This window comes from Mixophyes fleayi, chromosome 3 (genome assembly GCF_038048845.1).
Source record: "Mixophyes fleayi isolate aMixFle1 chromosome 3, aMixFle1.hap1, whole genome shotgun sequence".
Taxonomy (NCBI): domain Eukaryota; kingdom Metazoa; phylum Chordata; class Amphibia; order Anura; family Limnodynastidae; genus Mixophyes; species Mixophyes fleayi.
Genome location: NC_134404.1, coordinates 246,826,450 through 246,853,128, shown reverse-complemented (window position 1 = coordinate 246,853,128; position 26,679 = coordinate 246,826,450). Strand labels below are relative to the sequence as shown.

Below are 26,679 nucleotides of genomic sequence, written 5' to 3'. Positions count from 1 at the left end.
TATTAACGGATTTCGCGCGCTATATTACCGTATAAACGGTAATATTTTTCGAGCGCTCGTTTTGCAGCGTTAATGCTGACAATTGAATACGCCCCCAAGAGTATTATTAATATAGCATAGAAAGCTAATACCGATCTGTGAAAGACACCTGGAGTTCTGCTGACACATGCAGCCATTCAGCATGGTTGCTTCCCAGAAGTCCAGGAGCAGGACAATTAAAGTTTATGTAGTTTGTTAGTTTATGAACAATAAACACAACAGGAAGCAATCAATTAGCGATTGGTTAGATGTTAATTGTACCTTTGTGGAACTTTTTAATTACCATGGAAGGTTGAAATTGGCAAATAGCATAGGGACATGTAAAGGTTGTTAAGGGATATAGGAAAGTCTTTTAGGTAATCTGTTATGGTTATACTGCAACATTTTTACTTGTTTTAATAACATTGATTTAATTTAGACAATTTTCTTAACAAATACTTAAGGATGAGAATTCAATGCAAGAATGAAGAATGCACAAACATGAGTTAAAGTAGCTGTCAATATTTTGACATCCTCTACACAGTCCTCTATATACTCTTGAAAGTGAAAACTGAGCTAAATATTCAAAATCTCATTTGAGAATTATGAAATGTTTCATATTTCCAAACCCACTATGCAATACGAATGATGTGTTCAGCAGAGCAATATTCCACTAACATATTGCATTTAACTGTAAAACTGCCAAGGTGACAAAGCAGTTGTAAACTAAGTGAGGCATATTTAGAAACATAGAGTATAATGGTAGACTAGAACCACACAGTTTAGTCTCAGATCTTATTTGAGCCTTAGCTTTTTTTTGTTAGATTTAGGATAGCATTCCATCTCAAGCATGTATCAAGTCTCTTACAGTGTTAGCCTCCATCACCTCTGATGGAAGACCACTTAATTTATCTAACAATATTTCTGTAAAGTAGTTTTTTTCCCAAACCCTAGTTTAAATGAATGTCTTCATGTTTTAATACTTATATTTCTCTGTGGAATGTTTTCCTTGTGCCCCTTGTTAAAGCCCTTAATGTATTTGAAGGGTTCTATCATACCTAATGTTACGAGCCGCGGCGGTGCCCAGCCGCCGCGACTCACTCACCCGCGTCCCGGCCGTCGCCATGACGACCGGGACGTCATTTCCGGCCATAACCCGGCCGTTGCCGGGGCAACCAGTAGACGCTTCAGAGCTGCGTCCCGGCAATAGGAGGAGGCCGGGCGCAGCGTTCTGCAGCCTGTGGGCTAATTAATATGGGCAGATTATAGGAGGCAATTACAGGCATTAGCCTGCAACTGTGCAGGCCAGGGGCAAGCCCTGATTGGCTCTGTTAGTGACTGCTTTATTAACCTGCAGGAGTGTGTTCAACCTGTGATTGGTTCAGCTGGGTATTTAAGGCAATGAGGTCTGCTGCCTCATTGCCGGTTATAGCTCCTGTGTTCCAGTCTGCTAACCTGCTAGTTCCTGTCCTGTATCCTGATATCTCTATTTGACTCCCCGTGTATGACCCTTGGCTTTGATTTGGACCTTGCTCGTGTTTCCTGTGACCCTGATCTCTGGCCTGTTTACCCGTTCTGCTATTTGCCTGTGACCCCTGACCTCAGCTTGTTCATCGATACGGTTGTCTGCTGCCGGCCCTTGACCTCTGCGTGGACCTGACTCCTCTTGCCTGGGTTCTCCCCAGCTGGTACGCACTTCACGACCCTCTGTCAGTCTGCGGCCCAGTCTGTCCCCACCATCAGGGGCTCCAGTGAACACCTGACTGGCAGAGTAGATTCCGGGTTGTGTTGTGCCGGCTGGAGGGGTTCCTAACATTATAACCGGCCCACTCACGGAGACAAGGTTAGAATGGATACAAGTGGATCCACACCGTCTCCGGCACAAACCCTAGCAGGCCACGTTGAGTCCTTGTATCAGATGATGCAGGGATTGGCTGAGCGTATGTCTGTTCAAGAAGAAGCCACAAAAGCTTCACAACCGACTCCAGGTCCCAACTGTGAACCCAAAATGAACTTACCAGATCGGTTCTCCGGAAATAGAACCCTGTTTCGGAACTTCAGGGAGAGCTGCAAGCTCTATTTTCGGATGAGACCCCGCTCCTCCGGTTCAGAGCAGCAAAGGGTTGGGATTATTATTTCCCTTCTACAGGGTGACCCCCAGTCCTGGGCGTTTTCTTTGCCGCAGACCAGTCCGGCCATGCAGTCCGTAGACTCCTTCTTCGAGGCACTGGGTCTACTGTATGATGACCCGGATCGAGTGGCCTCCACGGAAGCTCATCTACGGTCCTTGAAACAAGGCCGACGGTCGGCAGAAGAATACTGCGCTGAATTCCGTAGATGGTCACCTGATAGTGGATGGAACGACCCCGCCTTACGAAGTCAGTTCCGTCTCGGCCTATCTGAACAGATTAAAGATTCTTTGGTGCAATACCCGTCTCCTAGCTCTCTGGAGGATCTGATGCACCTCTCCATTAAAATTGACAGGAGATATAAGGAGCGGAAAACTGAAAAGGAAACATCATCACCTCCATCCGCCTTCGTTCCTGTTTCCCAGGATGGTGAGGAGCCTATGCAATTAGGAGCATATCGTCTCTCTTCTGAGGAGAGAGACAGGAGACGTTCGCAAGGTCTATGTCTCTACTGTGGCATAAAAGGCCACTTCTCCCGTTCTTGCCCAAATAAGTCGGGAAAAGACCATGCCTAGGGAATGAGGGGAAAGTTCACCTAGGTCTGCAAATTATCTCCCCGAAAAATGCTGTATTAATCCCTGCACAGCTCACCTTCCGGGCTCGCTCTGTGGACCTGTCGGCCTTCATTGATAGCGGAGCTGCAGGCAACTTCCTTGATATCGGGTTTGCCCGCTCTGCTGGAATTCCGATGGTAAAACTCAACTCTGCCATTACTGTCTGTGGCTTAGACGGAGGTCCGTTGCCTGGTGGCAAGATTTCCTGGGAGACCCCGCCACTACAGTTGAAGATCGGAGCTCTCCATTCTGAGTCAATCACCTTCTTCCTGATCGATTGTTCGTCGGTTCCTATGATCTTGGGCCACCCATGGCTTTCCTGTCATAACCCTGTCATAGACTGGGTAAAAGGAGAGATTGTCAAGTGGAGTACTTATTGTACACAGTCTTGTTTGTCACTGTCTCTGCGTATGATTCAGCCTATTCCGGAGCGGCTTCCCTCACAGTATCATGAATTCTGGGACGTGTTCTCCAAGAAGGCTGCTGATACCTTACCGCCACATCGTGACTTTGACTGTGCCATCGAACTTATTCCTGGTTCCAAGTTACCTAAGGGGCGTTTGTATTCCCTTTCTGCTCCAGAAACAAAATCCATGCAGGAGTATATCGACGAAAACCTGGAGAGAGGCTTTATCAGGCCATCTAAGTCTCCCGTAGGAGCAGGATGCTTCTTTGTATCAAAAAAGGATGGAGGGTTAAGACCTTGTATTGACTACCGGGGATTGAATCATATCACAGTCAAGAACACCTATCCCCTTCCGCTCATCTCGGTATTGTTTGATCGACCTTCGCGGAGCATATAATCTCATCCGTATCAAAGAAGGAGATGAGTGGAAGACGGCGTTCAATACGCACTCTGGCCACTACGAGTATCTGGTCATGCCGTTTGGCCTCAGCAATGCGCCTGCAGTGTTCCAGGACTTGATCAACGAGGTCCTCCGAGACTTCCTGGGTGGTTTTGTGGTCGTCTATTTAGATGATATCCTCATCTATTCCAAATCTTTACTCGCACATCAGACTCACGTCAAACAAGTCTTACAAAAATTGCGGGAAAACCATCTCTACGCCAAGCTGGAAAAGTGTGAGTTTGAGGTGCAGAAGGTATCCTTTTTTAGGTTACGTAATCTCTTCTGAGGGATTTTCTATGGATTCAACAAAGGTCCAGGCTATTGTGGATTGGGTACAACCCAACAATCTAAAGGCGGTACAGAGGTTTCTGGGCTTCTCCAATTATTATCGAAGGTTCATTCACAACTTCGCTGACATTGTGGCTCCCATTGTGGCTTTGACCCGTAAAGGAATGGACCCAACTAATTGGTCGTCTCAAGCAATAGCCTCATTCAAAAGTCTGAAAAAGGCCTTTATCTCAGCTGAGGTCCTTAAACATCCAGATCCAGCTAAAGCATTTGTTCTAGAGGTCGATGCCTCGGACGTCGGGGCCGGCGCCATTCTATCACAGAAGGATCCTCATACTAATCGTCTACACCCATGTGCCTATTTCTCCCGTCAGTTCTCTTCAGCAGAAGCCAACTACGACGTCGGTAATAGAGAACTATTGGCAATCAAGTGGGCCTTCGAGGAGTGGCGGCATTGGTTGGAGGGTGCTTCGCATCAGATCTCTGTCATTACCGACCACAAGAACTTGCAATATATACAGTCAGCCAAGCGTTTAAACCCTAGACAGGCCCGCTGGGCATTATTTTTTACCCGGTTCAATTTCCTGATCACCTACAGACCAGGTTCCAAGAATGTCCGGGCAGATGCCCTGTCCAGGAGTTTCATGGCACACCATGTTCCAGTTACTAACCCAGAGTCTATTATTCCTCCTTCCATAATCCATGCTGGGTTAACCCAAGATCTGAATGTCACACTGCAGAGATTCCAGAAATTAGCCCCAGATGCTACTCCGGAGCAACGACTTTTTGTTCCAGTCCACTTAAGAAAGGCGGTTCTTGTGGAAGCACATTGCAGTAGGGCTGCTGGGCACCCTGGAATTTACAAGACGCTAGAAATCCTTTCCCGCACGGTCTGGTGGCCATCCATGTCTGCCGATGTCAAGAGGCATGTCCTCTCATGTGAGATTTGTGCTAGAAACAAAGTGCCTAGGATCCGTCCAGTAGGCCAATTAGTTCCTTTGGCCCCTCCTGCGAAACCATGGACTCATCTGTCTATGGACTTTGTAGTGGATCTACCACCTTCTGCAGGACACAACACGATTTGGGTCGTGGTAGACCGGTTCAGCAAAATGTCACACTTCATTCCGTTAACCAAACTGCCTTCTGCTCGGGATTTGGCTCTCTTATTCATTCAACATATTTTCAGGCTCCATGGACTCCCTACTGACATCGTCTCTGATCGGGGTTCTCAGTTTATAGCACAATTCTGGAGATCCTTCTGTACCCTTCTCGGAATCAAGGTCAGTTTATCATCCGCCTACCACCCTCAGTCAAATGGGCAAACTGAAAGGGTTAACCAGTCCCTAGAAAAATTTCTGCGATGCTACACATCGGAGTTCCACGATAATTGGTCTTCCCTGTTACCCTGGGCGGAATTCGCCTGTAATAATTCCTGTCACTCAGCTACAAAAATCTCTCCGTTCTTCTGCAATTATGGTTTTCACCCCAGATCTAACTCCCTGTATTCACTCCAGTCCGTTGGTATCCAGGAGATCCGCTCCACTGCAAGAGATCTCAGAGTTATCTGGAAGAAAGTTCACTCATCATTGAGACAAGCCTCACTTGTGGCAAAAAAAAATTCGGACCGACATCGTACCACCTGCTCCCTTAAGGTTGGCCAGAAGGTGTGGCTGTCTACAAAAAATATCAGGCTCAGACAGCCTTGCAAGAAGTTGGGCCCTAAGTTCATCGGGCCGTTTCCTATCATCAAACAGGTGAACCCCGTCGCATTTAGGTTAAAAATTCCGGCCTCGTTGAGAATTCCCAACACATTTCATTGTTCTCTGTTGAAACCGGTACTATTTCCTGGTCAAACCCAGTCTTCAAGTGTGCCTGGGAGAGGTTCCAGTGGACCACAAAAATTTGTGATTCAAAAGGTCCTTGATTCTAAAAAAGTTCAAGGACAGGTGCATTTCCTCATACAATGGAGGAATCGCGGATTGGAAGAGAGATCTTGGGTTCCGCGGAGACAACTCCATGCCCCAAAGAAACTGAAGGAGTTCTTCAAAAAATTCCCTAGAAAACCAGGATGTCGGGGTCCCTCAACCCCTCCTCAAGGGGGGGGTACTGTTACGAGCCGCGGCGGTGCCCAGCCGCCGAGACTCATTCACCCGCGTCCCGGCCGTCGCCATGACGACCGGGACGTCATTTCCGGCCGTTGCCGGGGCAACCAGTAGACACTTCAGAGCTGCGTCCAGGCAATAGGAGGAGGCCGGGCGCAGCGTTCTACAGCCTGTGGGCTAATTAATATGGGCAGATTATAGGAGGCAATTACAGGCATTAGCCTGCAACTGTGCAGGCCAGGGGCAAGCCCTGATTGGCTCTGTTAGTGACTGCTTTATTAACCTGCAGGAGTGTGTTCAACCTGTGATTGGTTCAGCTGGGTATTTAAGGCAATGAGGTCTGCTGCCTCATTGCCGGTTATAGCTCCTGTGTTCCAGTCTGCTAACCTGCTAGTTCCTGTCCTGTATCCTGATATCTCTATTTGACTCCCCGTGTATGACCCTTGGCTTTGATTTGGACCTTGCTCGTGTTTCCTGTGACCCTGATCTCTGGCCTGTTTACCCGTTCTGCTATTTGCCTGTGACCCCTGACCTCAGCTTGTTCATCGATACGGTGGACTCTGCGTGGACCTGACTCCTCTTGCCTGGGTTCTCCCCAGCTGGTACGCACTTCACGACCCTCTGTCAGTCTGCGGCCCAGTCTGTCCCCACCATCAGGGGCTCCAGTGAACACCTGACTGGCAGAGTAGATTCCGGGTTGTGTTGTGCCGGCTGGAGGGGTTCCTAACACCTAATGAGATCCTTTAGTCTTTCCTGGTATATATATCCTCCAGAACTGAACAACCGTATTCTTGGTGCGGTCTTACCCATTGCCTTTATAATGGCATCACCGCCTCTCTTTCTGCTACTAATTTGCAACATAGCACCTGACTGATCTTCCTCATTGCTTTGGCTACATTATCCACCAACCTTAAAGGCACTTGAAATAAATAACTTTTTGATCCAATTCCTCCTCTCCACTTGCCTCAAATATTGTATTCTGCTGTTTTTTGAGACCAGAGGGTTTAATTTTACATTTTTTGATATTGAACTCTAGTTGCTACACTTTTGAACATTCTTCTAAATTATCTACATCATTGGTCATTTCAGTCATCCTCCCTGGTACATCCCCCCTTTTTCAAACATTTCTATCATCTGCAAAAATGCATGCTTTTCCTTAAGTAACAATAGTAATCACCAATAAAGATATTAAAGAGATTTGCTTTACATACAGAGCCCTTGGTCGCTACACTAGTAACCTCTCCCTCTTCTGAAAAAATCTTTTTTGCTACAGTATTCTTAAACCTGTTTAAAACTTTGATTGTTGGTGATTGGTGTAGTCTTCAAATCCAGGGCCTCTGCATTCAAAATATTATACTAAAATGCTCAAGAGATCATGTTGACTCTTCAAAGAAGGAAGTAGACTTGTTCAGTTTAAGGTTTGATTTTTGGTTTATGAAAGTTCTATGGGGGGTATTCAATTGTCAGCGAGTTGGTTTTTTTTGAGCATGTTAAGTCATTTTAACACCGTTTTGTTATCATTTTCGACCGGGTTAACTTTACCATAGGCAAACCGAGGGGGGGGGGTTCCTAGTGCCTGGAAACCCCCCTCCAAGCCTGGGGCACTGTATAATTGAGGTGGCTGGACCCTACTCCCGCTTCACACAGCTCTGCTTGAAAAGGGAGAGCTGTGTGCACCTAACAGTAGTCCACGCAGCATTGCCCATGTATATTATAGGGATAGGAAGAGTTGGAGAGCAGCCAAGCACTGTTTAAAATTATAGCCACGCCCCCATGCATAATGGTCTGGCCCACTGGCGGCGTGGTGTGGAAACCCCCCTCTACAAATCATGCGTTTGCCCCTGTTAACCTGCAATTTAATTCCATTTTTAACGCTACGTTTTTTTTCATCAAACGGTCCTCTCACGCTCCAGTAGAAGGTCTATTGAAAATATAAGGTGTGCGAGAGGCTGCCGCGTTAAAAGCTATTCAATTGTTTTTTAACGCGTCGGGTAAAACAGGCAAATATGCTTTTTTATCTCGCACCTCATTGAGGTGTGTTAAAAATAAAAAAACCTCTGAAAAGTATTTGAAATAATGTAAAAATGTTGAAAAAAAGTTAAATCACTAATGCCTAACTTGTGTAGTGCAATCTAATGTATGGAAATGTATGCAAAACCTTTTCTTTGTGTTATACATGACAGCGTTAAAACTCCCCTCCACTCCCCTAAAATCAATTGTTAACGTGCGGGGCAGCGTTCCCTGTTTTTCAATTGAATTGCACAAGTTTTCTCCCTGTACTAGCTCCAAACGGTCGCTATTGCCGCCAAAACCCCTTAGGAATTTTTTTTTTTTTTTTAACACGGCGGGGAAAAAATAAATCTCGCTAACAATTGAATACGCCCCTATTAGTCTATGGTATGCTGTTGATATAGCATTCTATACTTTACATGTAATACATATGGGCAGCCACGGGTCTTTGTGTCGCAGTTTTTTTTTTTTTCTAGCAATTCAAAAACACTCTGACTTAGTTTAGATGAAAGTCAGAGTTGAATGTCACCAGCTTGTGAAAGATTAAGCAGGTGTTAACTTGCATAATTCTCATATTTAACAGTAAATTGCTATGGTTCAAACAGCCGAGGCATTGTGTTATGGGTTTTTTGGCCTTAATTTTGATATTAAATTTTAATTTTACCTTTAGGTCAGAATTTGGCATTGGTGCTGAAGGCAGTATGGGACCCCCAGGTCAAAACAATATGGGGCCTTCAAACAGTGATCCAAGCTTGTACTCACCAAATCGTTATCATGGACAGCAAAGGTGTGCAATTTATTTTCTGCGAAATGGTCAATGATAACAGAGCTGCAAACCAGCACATGGTATTTGTGTTCCTTAAATACAGGAAATAACTGCACTTCAGAAACAATAGCCTGTGCTTTTTTTCGTTATTTTGCAATTTTGAATAACAGTTCATCTCTGTAGAGTTAAAGTATTTTTTTATGTACTTTCTTTGCATGGGAGTTCTGTATATAGAGAGTGTAAAAAATTGTCTCTTCTCCCTTTAATCTTAATAAACTGTATAATCGGGTTGAATGCAGTTACAGGATGTAGGTGGGTACAGTGAATCAAAGTGAAATACTGCGCTTCTGTGAATTGCTGCCTTTGTTGCATGAGCAATACATAAAAGAAGCACTATTTTATTGATGGATTTATCTAGACAAGTAGAATAGGAGAATTATGTTACTTGGGTCCAAAGTATACATTCAATAGTTCAAAAATGCTTACATAAAATAACCCATCGACCTTCAGTAGTTTATTCATGGAGAGAAAATACTGATTGAACCCTTCGCTTTTTCCGCTTAAAGGGAAATAAAAATCTATCTGGCAAATGTCCACTTTCTGCTAACCTAACAAAGTGAGAGTCAGATTTTCAAAGGAATAAAGGCTACAGCATTACATTAATTTCATGTACAGGAAGTTCACCACTATTATTGGTGTGTGTGATCATTTTATTCATTTCTTTAATATACTTCGAAAGCAAAAACATTGTCCATTTTAAAATAATAGACAATTATATGCAAATAGTGTTTTTCATTGTCCGCAGCATACATACTCATACTCAGCAGCTACGTCATGCATTGCACATAACAAATTACCCCAGTTCCAAGGTAGCCTGTCTCTGTAATTATGTAATGTATTGAGGCCTTTATAATTTATGTGAAGATACGTGGTTCCCAAATCACTCAGACACGGTGTCAGGCGCCGCCCAACGATCTCCCTGGGACGGTCGTCTGTGCTGTCTTCCAGCGCGTCTGGTTGCTTAGCAACCAGAGGCGTCACTTCCAGCCGCCCGGATCTCCCTTTGTACCGCGCTTCCTGAACGCTACTGACCCGGCTTGTCTAACATTCCCTTTGTACCGTCATTGCCAGCACAGTTACCGACCCGGCTTGTCTGACAACTCTTCTCTCGTGCTTCGCTATCTGACTCGTGGAAGGACTGCAACCTGCGTGTCTTCTGCAGCTGAGTCCATACCTCCTTGCGGGGGTCCCTGGTGAACACCAGGGGGACATTAGACTCCGCACCTTCTCTCGAGTAGTGCCAACGATAGCAGGTACGCAACACTTAGTCTTGACAGTATACTCTGGCCATGACTACGGAAGAGTCTGGTGAACCCTCAGCCCGGGAGTTACTTCTTCACCTAGCTTAGCGAGTAGAACAGCAAGAAGCAGCTCAAGCACACCTCCTACAGTGTGTTCAAGGTATCGCTACCCGTTTTGATGCTTTACAGGGCTCTCTGCCTACTACACCGTGTAACAATCCTAACCAGGTTTTGTTACTTTCCCTGTCTGCTCTGCTTTTCTGTGCATCACATGACTCACCCTCAGGGCGGGTCACTCTAACCTGCTCTATTTAAACCCAGCACTGACATCAGCTCACTGTCAGTGCAACTTGTTGCTAACCTGATTCCTTGGGCTCCTGTGTATCCTGAACCTGTGTCTTTCCTATGTATGAGTTCCATTTCTCTACCTAGTGCTGGAGCACTTCTACTGGGACTCCCCTGCTGCAAGTATCATCTTGTGCATATTACAAGACTTTGTTTTCTCTCTATTGTGCCTCCACTGATTCAGAGCCTGCTGCAAGTCTGTTCATGTGCATATAACAAGACTGTTATTGTGTTATCCTTGTCACTCTCCGCCGTGGCTATTTGACACCTGCATATTATCATATGTGCTGTGAATAGACTGCTATTGTGTTTATCACATTGTCATGCTCCGCCGTGGCTAATTGACATCTGCATATCATCATCTGCATATTTATATATTTATATGTTTTATCAATCATTGAAGTATTGAAGAACTACATCATGTCTTGCCTCCTTATTCTGAACCTAGTAGACTCAGCATCAGGTCGTGTACAGGCCTGCTCTGACTATAAGACCTGTAACTACCAGCACTGTAACAGTTTGCACTGACCTAAAAAAGGAAATGAACACCATGAACGATTCCTCTCCCAAGGACCTATTTCAACACCTAATAGGGAGAGTGGGAAAACAAGAGACCAATCAAGATCGCCTCATGCAGTTCTTACAGGATGTATCCTCTCGTCTGGATTCTTTTCAGGACACTCTGGCATTCTCTCATAAATCTAAGACATCTGCTGAGTCTTCTGCTAACACAACTACTGTGTACCCACAAATTCCTAATCCTCCTATGTACGATGGGAATCCCAAGTCATGTAGAGGATTCATGAATCAGTGCGCAATTCACTTCGAATTATTGCCCAGAAACTTTCCTTCGGATAGGGCAAAAATTGCCTACATTCTGTCCCTTCTTTCTGGTCAAGCCCTGGCCTGGGCCTCACCCCTATGGGAGAAGAATGACCCCTTGCTGCAAAATTATACAGAATTTCTTGCAACCTTCAAAAAGATTTTTGATGAACCTGGTCAGTTTTCCAGTGCAGCTACAGGAATTCTTTGTTTACGCCAAGGCTCTCATGCTGTAGGACATTATGCTATCTTATTTAAGACAATGGCCTCCGAGCTGCACTGGAATGACGAAGCGCTGGTGGCCATGTTCTGGCAAAGCCTATCTGATCAAATAAAAGACGTGTTGTCTTCCCTTGACCTCCCATCTTCCTTGGATGATCTGATCTCGTTGTGTGTCAAAATAGATCTTTGATTCAAGAAGAGGGTTCAAGAAAAGGAACAGATTCAGTGTCCTAATCATCGCCCTGTTTTCCAGAACTTAGGGGCCTCTACGCCCCCAAAAGAACCCATGCAAGTGGGTAGGTCCCGCCTCTCTCCAAGTGAGAGAGAGAGAAGATTTAAAAATAATCTGTGCCTCTATTGTGGAGGGAAGGCCCATCGCATCAGTAGTTGTCCGGGAAAATGCTCAGACCAAACAGAGCAAGTGGGAACCCCGTTAGGTCTGTTTGATTTTTCCCCCAACAGTTCTCATCACAAAGAGAACCTCTTGTCTGTTTTTCTGTTTTTTGGGAATCTCTCTATTCTGCTGGATGCCTTTCTGGATTCTGGTGCAGCCGGTAATTTTATTGCCGCCACTGTGGTTGAGAAATACCATATTCTTACTACACCACTGGAACGTCCTGTACGCCTCACAGCCATCAATGGCAGCAATATTCCAGGAGGCTTCATTCAGTTCCGGACTGTTCCCCTCACCCTTCAGATTGGAATCCTGCACCAGGAAAAAATATCCTTCCTAGTTCTTCCAAAGACCATATATTCCCTTGTGTTAGGTCTGCCATGGTTACGTCTCCACTCCCCAACTCTGGACTGGCATACTGCTCAAATTTTGTCCTGGAGATCACTGTGTCAGTCTCACTGTCTGTAGAAAGTAGTACCTCTTCATCTAACCACTGCATTGTCATTACCATCTTTACCTCTTCAATACCAACAGTATGCAGACGTCTTCTGTGAAAAGGAGGCAACCAAGCTTCCCCCTCATCTCATTTGGGATTGTGGAATCGAGCTTCTCCCTGACAAACCTATTCCTCGTGGTCGTGTATATCCCCTTTCTCTTCCTGAGACCCAGGCAATGTCTACATATATTCAAGAAAACCTGCAAAAAGGTTTTATCCGGAAGTCCACCTCTCCAACTGGAGCTGGATTCTTTTTCGTTAAAAAGAAGGATGTCGGCCTCCGGCCATGCATTGACTTTCGAGGACTTAATGCTATTACTGTTAAGAATAGATATCCGTTACCACTCATCTCCGAGCTGTTCAACCGCATTAAAGGCGCTACTGTGTTCACCAAATTAGATTTACGAGGGGCCTACAATCTCGTTCGTATTAAAGCAGGTGATGAATGGAAAACAGCCTTTAACACACACGATGGGCACTTTGAATATCTTGTAATGTCCTTTGGGCTTTGTAATGCTCCAGCTGTATTCCAAACCCTCATGAATAATATTTTCCAAGACCTTCTCTATCAATTTGTCATCATCTACCTGGACGATATTCTGATATTTTCTCGAGACCTCCCTTCACATAGGGAGCATGTAGGTCAAGTTCTGACTCGTCTGAGACAACACAACCTCTTCTGTAAACTTGAAAAGTGCCTTTTTGAGCAACCTCAGATTCCTTTCTTAGGCTACATCCTCTCGGGCACAGCCCTTTAAATGGACCCAGCTAAACTAAGAGCAATTGTGGATTGGCCCTTGCCCACCGGTTTGAAAGCTATCCAACGCTTCCTTGGCTTCGCCAATTACTACAGACAATTCATCAAGGGGTATTCTACCATCATTGCTCCCATTACTGCTCTTACCAAGAAATCAGCTAACCCCAAGCTTTGGTCCCCCGAGGCCATCTCTGCCTTTGAGCATCTAAAGTCAGCCTTCTCTTCTGCTCCTATTCTTCAGCAACCTGATTGCCAACATCCCTTCTTCTTGGAGGTAGATGCATCTTCTGTGGACACTGGTGCAGTTTTGTCTCAACGTGACCCTTCTAGGAAACTACATCCATGTGGGTTTTTCTCTCGCAAATTCCTCCCAGCAGAAAAGAATTATCGTATAGGAGATCAAGAATTATTGGCTGTTAAATTAGTCCTGTCTGAATGGCGACATCTGTTGGAAGTGGCCTTGTTTCCTATTATGATATATACCAACCATAAGAACCTAATTTATCTTCGTTCAGCTCGATGTCTGAATCCGCGTCAAGCCAGATGGTCCTTGTTCTTTTCAAGATTTGATATTAGACTTACCTTCCGTCCGGGGTCAAAAAATAAAAAAGCATATGCACTTTCTAGGTCTTTTCATTCCGAAGACCAGGATTCTCCCGAGGACAATTATCCCATCTTTGACCCTAGTTGTGTCTTGGCTCTTACTCCTGTGCATAAATCTACTTGCCCTCCAGGCAGGACCTTCATATTACCACATCTACGTCTCAAGTTGTTATGCTGGGCCCATTTATCTCTGGTCATGCGGGAGTCAAGAAGACTGGAGAACTCCTGACCCGGTACTGTTGGTGGCCATCCCTGCTGAAAGATGTAAAATCATTTGTTTCTGCCTGCTCTAAATGTGCACAACATAAGATTCCTCGGCATAGACCCTTCGGTCCTCTTATTCCTCTACCTGTTCCCGAAGTACCCTGGTCTCAATTATCTATGGACTTTATTACCGATCTGTCTCCCTCCAAAGCTCATACAGTTATCTGGGTGGTGACAGACCATTTTTCGAGAGCAGCTCATTTCATTCGTCTCAAAGGACTCCCTTATTCCGCATTGTTGGCAGAACTTTTCATCAAAGAAATATTTCGCCTCCACAGCTGTCCACTCCATATCGTGTCAGACTGTGGTTCAACAGTTTGTTTCAAGATTCTGGAGATCCTTTTGTTCACAGTTAGGCATTAAATTGGACTTTTCCTCGGCATAACATCCTCAGTCTAATGGCCTGACCGAACGGACTAACCAAGAGTTTGAAAAATTTCTACGAATGTATGTGTCTGCTCACCAAGCGGATTGGCTGGAACTCCTCCTATGGGCTGAATTCGCCCATAACAATCATTTCCATGAAGCTGTTGGTAATTCACCCTTTTTTGTCATGTATGGATGTCATCCCAGACCACCTACCTTTTCTCAAACTCCTATCTCCTCAGTTCCTGCAGTAGATTCCATGCTACGCAAGTTTTCTCTCATTTGGACTCAAACCAAAAGTAATCTGGAGAATTCTGCTGCACGGGCCAAAAAATATCATAGGTGTCCGGAGTCCACCCCTAGGGAGGGGGGTACTGTAACAATCCTGACCAGGTTTTGTTACTTTCCCTGTCTGCTCTGCTTTTCTGTGCATCACATAACTCACCCTCAGGGCGGGTCACTCTAACCTGCTCTATTTAAACCCAGCACTGACATCTGCTCACTGTCAGTGCAACTTGTTGCTAACCTGATTCCTTGGACTCCTGTGTATCCTGAACCTGTGTCTTTCCTGTGTATGAGTTTCATTTCTCTACCTAGTGCTGGAGCACTTCTACTGGGACTCCCCTGCTGAAAGTATCATCTTGTGCATATTACAAGACTTTGTTTTCTTTCTATTGTGCCTCCACTGATTCACAGCCTGCTGCAAGTCTGTTCATGTGCATATAACAAGACTGTTATTGTGTTATCCTTGTCACGCTCCGCCGTGGCTATTTGACACCTGCATATTATCATCTGTGCTGTGAATAGACTGCTATTGTGTTTATCACATTGTCACGCTCCGCCGTGGCTAATTGACATCTGCATATCATCATCTGCATATTTATATATTTATATGTTTTATCAATCATTGAAGTATTGAAGAACTACATTGTGTCTTGCCTCCTTATTCTGAACCTAGTAGACTCAGCATCAGGTCGTGTACAGGCCTGCTCTGACTATCAGACCTGTAACTACCAGCACTGTAACACCCCGGCTATAACCTCCTCCACGGCGACATCTTCTAGCGTGGTTACAGTCTCAACGGCGGCCTCCAGCTTGCGCATTCCGGCTTCCGAGAAGTATGACGGGGATCCTAAGAAATTCAGGGGTTTCTTAAACCAATGCTCCATTCAATTTGAATGTAATTCTGGAGCATTCCCTTCAGAACGCACCAAGGTGGCGTTCATTATCTCCCTCCTGAGCGGTCAAGCACTTGCCTGGGCCTCATCCTTTTGGGAACGAGGGGATCCTCTTCTTAGCAACACTACCTCCTTTATTGAAACTTTTAGGAGAGTCCTTGATGATCCTGGGAGAGTAGCCTCTGCAGCTACCAGTCTGCTGAGTATTCGCAAAGGCAACCTGTCTGTAGGGCAATATGCAAATCAGTTCCGGACCTTGGCATCTGAACTAAAGTGGAACAACGAGGCATTGGTGGCAACATTCTGGCAAGGGCTAGTTGATCGGATCAAAGACAAATTAGTATCCCGGGATCTTCCTTCAGATCTGGATACCCTTATTGCCCTTTGTATCAAAGTAGACCTGCTTTATCAAGAATGCACGCAAGAACATCCCATCACTAAGCAGATTATACCTCGTCTAGCTCCACAATTAGAAAACCCGGTTCTTCCCATGGACAAACCCATGCAAGTTGAACGTTCTCGATTATCTCCGGAGGAAAGGGAAAGGCGGTTCAAGCAATGTCTCTGCCTTTACTGTGGAGATTCCAGATACCTTCTCAGAGTCTGCGGCAAGAGACCGGGAAACCTGTCCTCCTAAATGGTGGCAGGGAGGCCGTTTTAGGAGAATCCACAGTTTCTCCCTATTCCAAACATACCCCAGAGCTTCTTATGGCAGTCACTCTGAGCACCCCTAAAGGTCCCTTCTCCACCATGGCCTTTGTGGATTCCGGCTCCTCCGGGAACTTCATATCTGCCACTCTCCTTTCTGGGCTCCAAATTCCTATACTTTCTTTGGCTCAACCGTTGTCTTTAATGGCAGTGGGCGGTAACCGTGTCGTCAGCGGTTCCATCTCCTCCTTCACTTCTCCAATTCGGTTGATGGTAGGAGCTCTTCATAGCGAGATGATTCAGTTCCTGGTGTTGCCTAAATCCATTAATCCTCTCATCTTGGGGCTACCTTAGTTACGAATGCATTCACCGCATATGGATTGGGATCGTGCTCAGGTTACCCGATGGGGTACAGAATGTCATCACAGATGCTTGTCCAGAGTTCAGTCTCCTGTTTCTCGAGTAATTGCTCATTCTACAGTTATTGAGTCTGTCTTTCTGGCGGCCTGTGCCGACTTTCAGGACGTGTTCAGCAAGACCGAAGCTGAGACCCTGCCCTCCATCGTCCCTGGGACTGTTCCATTTTTCTGTATCCTTACCAACCGATACCCAAAGGGCAAACTTATCCATTATCCCGTCATGAGACCTCGGCAACGTCTTAATATGTCACAGAAAAACTGAAACGGGGGTTCATTCGCAGGTCCACCTCTCCTGCTGGGGCCGGACTATCATCCCCTTAATCGGATTACAGTCAAGAATCGGTATCCCTTACCCCTTATCTCCGATCTCTTTGACAGGATCAGTGGGTCTTGAATTTTCACCAAATTAGACCTTCGAGGGGCCTACAACCTGATTCGCATTAAAAAGGGCGACGAATGGAAGACGGCCTTCAATACCAGGGATGGCAATTTCGAGTACCTGGTAATGCCCTTCAGCCTTTGCAACGCCCCTGCCATCTTTCAGACTTTGGTCAATGACATCTTTCAGGATCTGCTGTACACCTCCGTAGTGGTCTATTTGGACGATATTCTAGTGTTCTCAAAAGACCTGAGTTCTCACCAGGAACAAGTGAAGGAAGTCTTACAGGGACTACGCAAATATCACCTCTATTGCAAACTGGAGAAATGTGTCTTCAAAGTATCCCAAGTACCCTTCCTTGGTTTTATTGTATCTGGTCAGGACTACAGATGGATCCCACCAAGGTGTCTGCTATCTTGGATTGGCCTCAACCGCAGGGTCTTAAAGCAATTCAGAGATTCATCGGTTTTGCTTACTATTATCGGCAGTTCATTCAAGATTTTTCCTCCATTATCGTTCCCATTACAGCGCTAACTAGGAAATCTGCCAACCCTAAGATCTGGTCTCCAGAAGCTATCTCTGCCTTTGCTACTCTAAAGAAAGCATTTTCCTTGGCCTCTGTTCTCTCCCAGCCGGACCAGGAACGACCTTGTGGAAGTGGATGCTTCTTCGGTGGGCATTGGGGCCGTGTTATTCCAAAAGACTTCATCAAGTGCTCATTCCCCATGCAGGTTGTTCTCCAGACGGTTCCTCTCTAGTGAGATCAACTATGGAATCGGAGACAAAGAACTCCTCGCTATTAAAGCTGCCCTTAAAGAATGGCGTAATTTATTGGAGGGCGCCTTATACCCCGTTACCATATTCACGGACCATCGGCATTTGAAATTCATTCGTGACGCTCGCTGTTTAAATCCTCAGCAAGCCCGCTGGGCATCCTTCTTTGCTCGCTTCAACATGACTCTTACATTCTGTCCAGGTGCTAAAAATGGGCGAGCAGACACTTTATCTCGTTCCTTTGATGGTTCTGACTGCCTAAATCCATTGGTTCCTCAATGCATCATCGATCCCTCTAGTATTGTGGCGTTTACTAATACCGAGATGTCTGCTCCTCCTACAGGGCGATCCTTTGTGGAACCACACCTGCGACTCAAGACATTACAGTGGGCTCATTCCTCCCGCATTGCGGGCCACGCTGGAGTAAAAAAGACCACATCTCTACGCTGTCATCGTTTTTGGTGGCCCACCATACGTACCGATATACGTGATTTTATTGCAGCTTGCACCATGTGTGCCCAGCACAAAACATCCAGAAAAGTCCCTGCTGGGTTGCTTCGACCCCCTGCCTACACCCAACGCCCCCTGGGAAAGTATAGCAATGGACTTAATTACTGACCTCCCTTGCAGTTACGGATTCAATAGCATCTGGGTTGTCATCGACCGGTTTTCCAAGATGGTGCATTCCCCTCTCAGGTCTACCTTCGGCCAGTCACGTTTATTAAAGAAATCTTCAGATTACATGGTTGCACTAAAGAGATCATCTCCGATCGAGGTGTCCAGTTTACCTCCCGATTCTGGAGGTCCTTCTGTAAGAAACTGGGTACGGAATTAAAGTTCTCTTCAGGGTATCACCCCCAGACCAATGGCCGGACCGAATGGGTCAACCAAGACTTGGAGACCTTTCTTCGTTGCTTTACTGCTGACAATCAGAGTAAATGGTCACAATTTCTTCCCTGGGCAGAGTTCTCGCATAATCAGCACGTCCACGAATCCACCGGCTTCTCCCCATTTTTTATTGTGACCGGGACGCATCCTATTATACCAGATCCTTTCCCTAGTTCCTCCTCCTGAGTTCCAGCGGTGGACACCCTCTATTGAGAATTCTCCCTTATCTGGGCCAAACCCAAGATGGCCCTGCAGAAAGCTACCCAGCACCACAAGATTTTTTGCGGATCGTCACCGAAGACCTACTCCTCTATTAAAAGTAGGTGACCAAGTATGGCTGTCTACTAAAGACTTGAAACTAAAAGTACCGTCTATGAAAATGGCTCCACGTTTCATCGGTCCCTATGCCATCACACAGGTCATCAACCCTGTCTGTGTCAAACTAAGGCTACCTGCTTCATTACAATGCCACAACACCTTCCATGTGTCCTTACTTCGACCGCTGGTGCTCAACAAATTCTTTGTACCTCCATCTCGACCCCTCCAGTTCAAACTTCCTCGGGAACAGAGTTTGAGATCAGCCGAATCCTAGATTCCCATATCCGCTATGGCTGACAGCAATTCCTTGTTCATTGGAAGGGATTTGGTCCGGAAGAGAGATCTTGGGTGGACAAATCGGATCTTCATGACTCCCTGTTACTCAAAAGATTTTTCCAACAGAGGGGAGTAGGAGGAGGGTATACTGTCAGGCGCCGTCCCACGATCTCCCCGGGACGGTCGCCTGTGCTGTCTTCCAGCGCATCTGGTTGCTTAGCAAACAGACACGTCACTTCTGGCCGCCCGGCCACTGCACACACAAGCGTGTCCCGATGCTATGCTCTGATTCCCCGGCGCTAGTTATGACAGCGCTGTGGCGCTGCTCCCCATGGGGCCACAGTTCCATTTAAACATCCCCTGGCCCTCCTACCAGTGCCAGAGTATCAGGTCCCTACCTGCCTCCAGCATTCCCAAGTGTTCCTGTATCCTTTGCCTGTTTCTGATATTTGCCTGCCTGCCTGTGACCCGGACCGCCTTTTGACTACCCTTTTGGATCTCCCTTTGTACCGTTCTTCCAGAACGCTACTGACCCGGCTTGTCTCACCTTCCCTTCGGATACTCCTTGTGTACCTTCATTGCCAGCACAGTTACAGACCCGGCTTGTCTGACAACTCTTCTCTCGTGCTTCGCTATCTGACTCGTGGAAGAACCGCAACCTGCGTGTCTCCTGCAGCTGAGTCCATACCTCCTTGTGGGAGTCCCAGTTGAACACCTGGGGCATGTTAGACTCCGCACCTTCCTTTGAGTAGTGCCAACGATAGCAGGTACGCAACACTTAGTCGTGACACACGGTATTAGAGGAAAAATAGAAGGATGATTTATTCTGCAGAACAGGATTAAATACAGCATGGCCCCGTAACAATAGCAGGTTCACCAAATGAGGAAATCAGTTCAAATAAATCCAGTGGGATAGGTACAGCACAGTCCCCTTAACAGTAGCAGGTCCAACAAATCAGGAAATCAGTTCAGATAAATCCAGTGAGAAATCCATGCTGCTACTACTACTCTGATCATTATTCTGTGAAATTCATCCCTGCAATCTGTGTTTAAAAGTATGTTCATCCATGCTGTTACTACTACTCTGATCATTATTCTGTGAAATTCATCCCTGCAATCTGTGTTTAAAAGTATGTTCATCCATGCTGCTACTACTACTCTGATCATTATTCTGTGAAATTCATCCCTGCAATCTGTGTTTAAAAGTATGTTCATCCATGCTGCTACTACTGCTCTGATCATTATTCTGTGAAATTCATCCCTGCAATCTGTGTTTAAAAGTATGTTCATCCATGCTGCTACTACTACTCTGATCATTATTCTGTGAAATTCATCCCTGCAATCTGTGTTTAAAAGTATGCTCATCCATGCTGCTACTACTACTCTGATCATTATTCTGTGAAATTCATCCCTGCAATCTGTGTTTAAAAGTATGTTATAGGAAACTGTTATCTGTTTAAACTTAGGTTGGCACAGTCTTTTATTGCTGCCTAATTTATGATAGGTATCTGGCCTCCTCTATCCTTTTCCACAAATGTTTTCTTTTCCTTTGATTAGCTGACCAATTAGCACATCTGTAGTGTATTCCGAAATTAGACTGACTACATCTAAGCTTCATTCTATGGGGAGACGTATGTGGGGTTAGACGTGTGTGATTTCTACATGAAGTGGGATTTTCTCACAAAGTGGACGAAAATGCACAGTTAGACAACACAGTTGGCCAAACATTGGACTACATTTGATTTGATTTTACTCCCAGCAATAAGCTGCATCTGCCACAGCCTATTTCTGCACTACTTGTCTATTTATATGGAAGACTGCTAAGAGGTAATTCTTAAAATACCCTTGCTTTTTGCTTTTACCCCTTTTATCACAATGTTACACAAATTGCTTTTCTTAGTCTCATTTCATGGCATGATCTTTAGGACTGTGTCATCTTTCACCCCTCCACCAACACACAAATTTGTTCATATTGCACCTGCATTACTCCACTCACCTCTATTTAACACCCATGAACTGTTATTCTATTTATTATCTCTAACAAGTACTGCCTCCACCTGTCGCCAGAAAATAAAAGGCCACACATCTTACAATCCCCTTGCCTATCTTTCGCTCACTCTGCTTCTATTAGCTGGTGATATATCACCTAATCCAGGTCCCCCACACTCCTCACACACACATACATCAGAACACTACCGTTCTATAGCAAACCTCAAACACATCACCTGTCTCCCCTCTCTTCCCAAGTCCTTTAAATGTGCCCTTTGGAATGCACGCTCTGTTTGTAACAAACTTACCTCCGTTCATGATCTCTTCCTCTCAAAAAACCTCAACCTTCTGGCAATAACAGAAACATGGCTCATGCAATCAGACACTGCCTCACCTGCAGCACTTTCACATGGTGGCCTCCATCTCACCCACACCTCCAGACCTGAAGGCAGACAAGGAGGTGGGGTTGGACTACTTCTCTCCCCACAGTGCACATACACAGTTCTACCAAATGTCCCATCACTCACATTCACATCTTTTGAAGTACATGCTACTCGCATTTTTAATCCATTCTCCCTACGTGTTGCGGTGATCTATCGTCCCCCTGGAGCACACCAACAATTTATTGAGGATTTCTCTGCATGGCTCCCTCACTTCTTATCTTCAGACATCCCCACCATCATCATGGGTGACTTCAACATCCCCATTGATAACCCACCTTCCAAAGCTGCTTCCAAACTACTCTCTCTAACATCCTCACTTGACCTCTCCCAGTGGAATGAATTATCTACTCATAAGGATGGCCACTGCCTTGATCTTGTTTTCTCTAGACTATGCTCAGTTTCTAATTTTATTAATACACCCTTCCCCCTCTCGGATCATCACCTTATCAGCTACACTCTCACCCACACTGCTCTAACCTCTCTACTGTCTAACTCAACCAAGCCTCCTCATACTCGTAGAAATCTTAATTCTATTAATCTTCAACAATTTTCCACCTCTCTCCAACACCTTCTCTCCCCTATCTCTACATTCTCATCCCCTGAGATGGCAGTACCTCATTTTCACCTAACCTTAGCAACGGCCCTTGATCAAGTGGCTCCAGCGACACGTCGACTTCGATGTCAACCGTGGCACACCAAAGCAACACGAAATCTTCAAAAACTGTCCCGTAAAGCAGAACGTCACTGGCGTAAATCTCGAAGCTCTAATGACTTCTTCACATATACTTCTGTCTACCACTCCTATCGAAATGCTCTGGACACTGCAAAACAAACATACTTTCAATCTCTTATCTATGCTCAGGCTTCTAACCCCAAACGCCTTTTCAATACATTTAATCATCTTCTCAATCCTCCCACCCTGAACCCTCCATCTACTATCAGTGCTCAGGATCTTGCTTCCTACTTCAAGGACAAGATTGACAAGATCAGACTAGAAATGGTATCCTCTTCCTCAACAAGCCATCAGCTCATTTCCTTCCCACTACCCTCTGACACCCTTTCTTCATTTGACCCCACAAATGAAGAGGAAATTTCTACGCTCTTCTTATCTTCCTACTCTACCTCCTGTCCTCTTGATCCTATTCCCTCGCAAATTGGTAGATCCCTGTCTTCTGTGCTCATTTCACCTCTAACTCAAATCTGTAATCTCTCACTCTCTACTGGCATCTTTCCATCACTATACAAGCATGCAGTGATTACTCCTATTCTAAAAAAACAAAACTCCGACCCAAACTCTCTCTCAAATTACCGTCCCATCTCTCAGTTCCCTTGCCCCTCCAAGCTTCTAGAGAGACTTGCCTACACTCGCCTCACACGCTTTCTTTCCGCAAACAACCTGTTGGATCTTCTTCAGTCTGGCTTTCGTTCTCAACACTCCACAGAGACTGCGCTGACCAAGGTTGTTAATGATCTGATCACTGCTAAGACTGAACGCCATTACTCTCTCCTAATGCTCCTTGATCTCTCGGCTGCATTTGACACCGTTGACCACTCTCTTCTCATACAAACGCTGCAATCCCTAGGTCTTCAAGACACAGTTCTATCCTGGTTCTCATCTTACCTCTCTAATCGCTCTTTCACTGTTAATTTCTCTGGAGCCACCTCTGCTCCGCTTCCCCTATCAGTTGGAGTACCACAAGGCTCGGTGCTAGGTCCTCTGCTGTTCTCTATCTATACCGCTTCTCTTGGAAATCTAATAAGTTCCTTTGGCTTTCAGTATCATCTCTATGCGGATGATACCCAAATTTATCTATCCTCTCCTGATATCTCGACATCTGTGTTGTCCCGTGTAACTGACTGTCTTTCTGCCATTTCATCTTGGATGTCCTCTCGTCAACTCAAACTTAATCTTTCTAAAACAGAGTTAATAATATTCCCACCCGCCAACAAGAGCATACCTGACATTTCTATCTCTGTTGATAACATGACCATAAATCCCACCCCACAAGCTCGCTGCCTAGGTGTAATCCTTGATTCACGCCTATCCTTTGTTCCCCACATTGACTCTATATCTAAATCATGTTACATACATCTAAAGAACATTTCCAGAATCCGCACATATCTCACACAAGACACTGCTAAAACCTTAATTCATGCACTAATCTCCCGCATTGACTATTGCAATTCCCTCCTTACTGGTCTTCCCAAAAACAGACTCAAACCCCTAAAATCTATTTTGCATGCTTCGGCAAGACTGATTTTCCTTGCAAATAGCTATTCCTCTGTTGAATCACTCTGTATGTCTCTACACTGGCTGCCTGTCTTCTACCGAATCCAATATAAAATACTTTTACTAACCTACAAGGCCATCAACAAAGCTGCACCAACATACATCTCCTCTCTTGTCTCAAAATATCTCCCAACTCGGCAACTCCGTTCTGCAAAAGATCTGCGTCTCTCATCCACCCTCATTACATCCTCCCATTCCCGGTTACAGGACTTTTTTCGGGCTGCACCCACTCTATGGAACTCTCTCCCTCGCACAATAAGACTCTCCTCTGTTCTACAAACTTTCAAGCGTTCTCTGAAAACCTACCTATTCAGACAAGCTTATAATATTCCTCAACCCCCATCTTAACCTCACTACCTTTAGCCTGTTACACAATTTCACAGAAGACAACTACCCCCGGACCAACATTATTGTGTGACAGGATCATTTAGCTTATGAGTCACCTTACCTTTGCAGTCTGGCTGGGCCAAGATGCAAAATGTATACTTAACCTCATGTGTCAATCTCCCATTGTCCCATAGATTGTAAGCTTGCGAGCAGGGCCTTCTCACCTCTTTGTCTGTTTTACCCAGTTTGTTTATTAGTTTATTATGTTTGTCCCCAATTGTAAAGCGCTACGGAATATGTTGGCGCTATATAAATAAATGATGATGATGATGATATGTTCCACAGCTACTCTCTGGCAGAGCATCACCTCTTGGCCAAAAGTTAATCACACAAGTGTCCAGCTTTCCGGGTAGCCTCTTTTATCACCTCCTAATTCCCCTTTGGGATCTGCCTGCCCAGTGAAGTTGCAAAAGGTCTTGATTGGTGATCTGCTTACACTATCCAGCTCCCCCTCCCCTACCTTCCCAGGTGTCTTCAATAAGGTGACCCCTACTGGGTCTGGCTCCTGGCTGGCTGTAGAGCTCACTAGTGGACAATGGGGAGCAAACAGAAATAACAATGATATCTTAATTCACTTAACCCCTGAGTGTTCCCTGTGGATGTGGAATTTAACCCCTGAAGTACTTTTCCAAGGATATGTTATAGCTACCTCACTGATACTTCCCGATAACAACATGGCTGAAAAGTGCAGTTCAGGTATGGCGTAGATTAAGGGGTTATAACATCATACACCATGCCTGTTATTTTACAATTTACATTAAGCTTACACCTACAGGGTCACTGCCCATCTTACCCTGCAGTCTGTTCATTATAGACATGTGTTAAGCAAACCTGTTGCTTAATAATAACTGTAGTAAATATAAGCATCCTTTTTAGGTTTTTAGTTTCAATTCCCTACAACTCAAATTCTCCTTTTTTGAGTCTGGTGAAAGGGTGATCCGTCTCAATGAGCCTTGCTCTTTGCAGATAACATTAAAAATATAAATAAACTATCTATGTCCTTTGAATCTCATTTTAAACATAAATAAATGATTAATGGGTCTCATACCCATGCATTTAGCAGGGAATATGTTTTCTATAAATTATAGAATAATAATTTATACTTGCAAATAGATTGTTTCTCCTTGCATAAACTTAAAGTACATTTAAACACACAGTATAAGTTGACTTTTATAAAAGAGCCACCATTAACATTTACAAATTTATGTAAAAGTTCTCTTATCTTGACATAAATGAAAATGCTTTACATTCTATTAAAGGTATACAGCTAAATGCAGACTATTTTTCAGCAAAAAGAGGCTGGAGAGTTTTCCAATGGGCTTAGATTTTTATATTTACATGTCCAGTATTAAAATTGTTAAAAAAAAAAAAAAAAAAGAGGAGCTACAAGTTGTATTTCAAAACATTTTGTTTTGTAGAATGCATTAAAGAAAGTCAACTTATCTTTTCATTTAAGGTGAATTTCATATTAATTTTTTTAAGCAAGCAGAAACCATGTGGATCTTCAGTCTAGTAGAAAGATTGTGGACACCTCTACAATTTTAACACGGTGCAAATTTGAATAGCAGGAAAAGACAGCTATTTATCCATTTTGGTGAAAAAGCATTAATTTCCATATTGTAATGGGTATGTAATTAGAGATGTGTAATGAGTAATGTTTGTTGATTTTCTGTTGTGTTTCTGGTGGATAGAAGAGAACAAAACTTGTAATCTTTTTAACAGTGCCATTGAATGATAAAATTGTATTTATTTAATAAAATAACAGTCTACACAACTTTGTATTTTAGGCATGAAGCATATGGGCAGCAGTATCCAGGACAAGGAACCCCTTCAGGACAACCACCTTATGGAGGCCATCAGCCAGGAATGTACCCTCAGCAGCAAGTAAGGCTTTTTTTTATATTTCATTTTATATTTCCACAATGTTGGGCTAGATCTACCGAATACAACCCTGAGATTGTTTATAAAAAGAAAAAACGCACAAGTGTAAATTTGTAGGAACTACCCCTTGATATGTCTTAAATAGAAATTATTTAGCAGAAATATGATCCTAAAGGGTGCATCCCAAACACATAACATTCAGGTTTCAAAAAGAGAAAGAAAAAGATGTGTATTTTAGGGGCACTCCAGGGTGACCAATACATAAAAATGTATAAACTTTATTAGGTATGCATTGGACAAATAGAATTGGTTGGATTGAGAGCGAAATAACTAAAAGCAATGGCTAAAATATATGTCCTGTGAGATTAAAAATTCAACACAAATTGCATAACCTTGCTGCCACCATAAATATTTCAATATTATGTATCTAGATATATAATCCGCTAATCTTTTTTTACTAATAT

The 26,679-nt window shown here is 44.5% G+C and overlaps 1 protein-coding gene across 5 annotated transcripts in view; it reads left to right on the top strand.

Moving 5' to 3' along the window:
* Window positions 1-26,679, top strand: part of ARID1B (AT-rich interaction domain 1B) — an 835,793-nt gene that overhangs the window by 789,711 nt on the left and 19,403 nt on the right. For 3 of the 5 annotated variants that reach the window (XM_075203385.1, XM_075203384.1, XM_075203386.1), the window contains one exon: window positions 26,122-26,218. In XM_075203385.1, coding sequence (XP_075059486.1) covers window positions 26,122-26,218 — 97 coding nt within the window. Of the gene's footprint in view, window positions 1-8,679; window positions 8,797-26,121; window positions 26,219-26,679 lie in introns of all 5 variants that reach the window. The other 2 variants (XM_075203383.1, XM_075203382.1) reach the window with 1 other exon arrangement.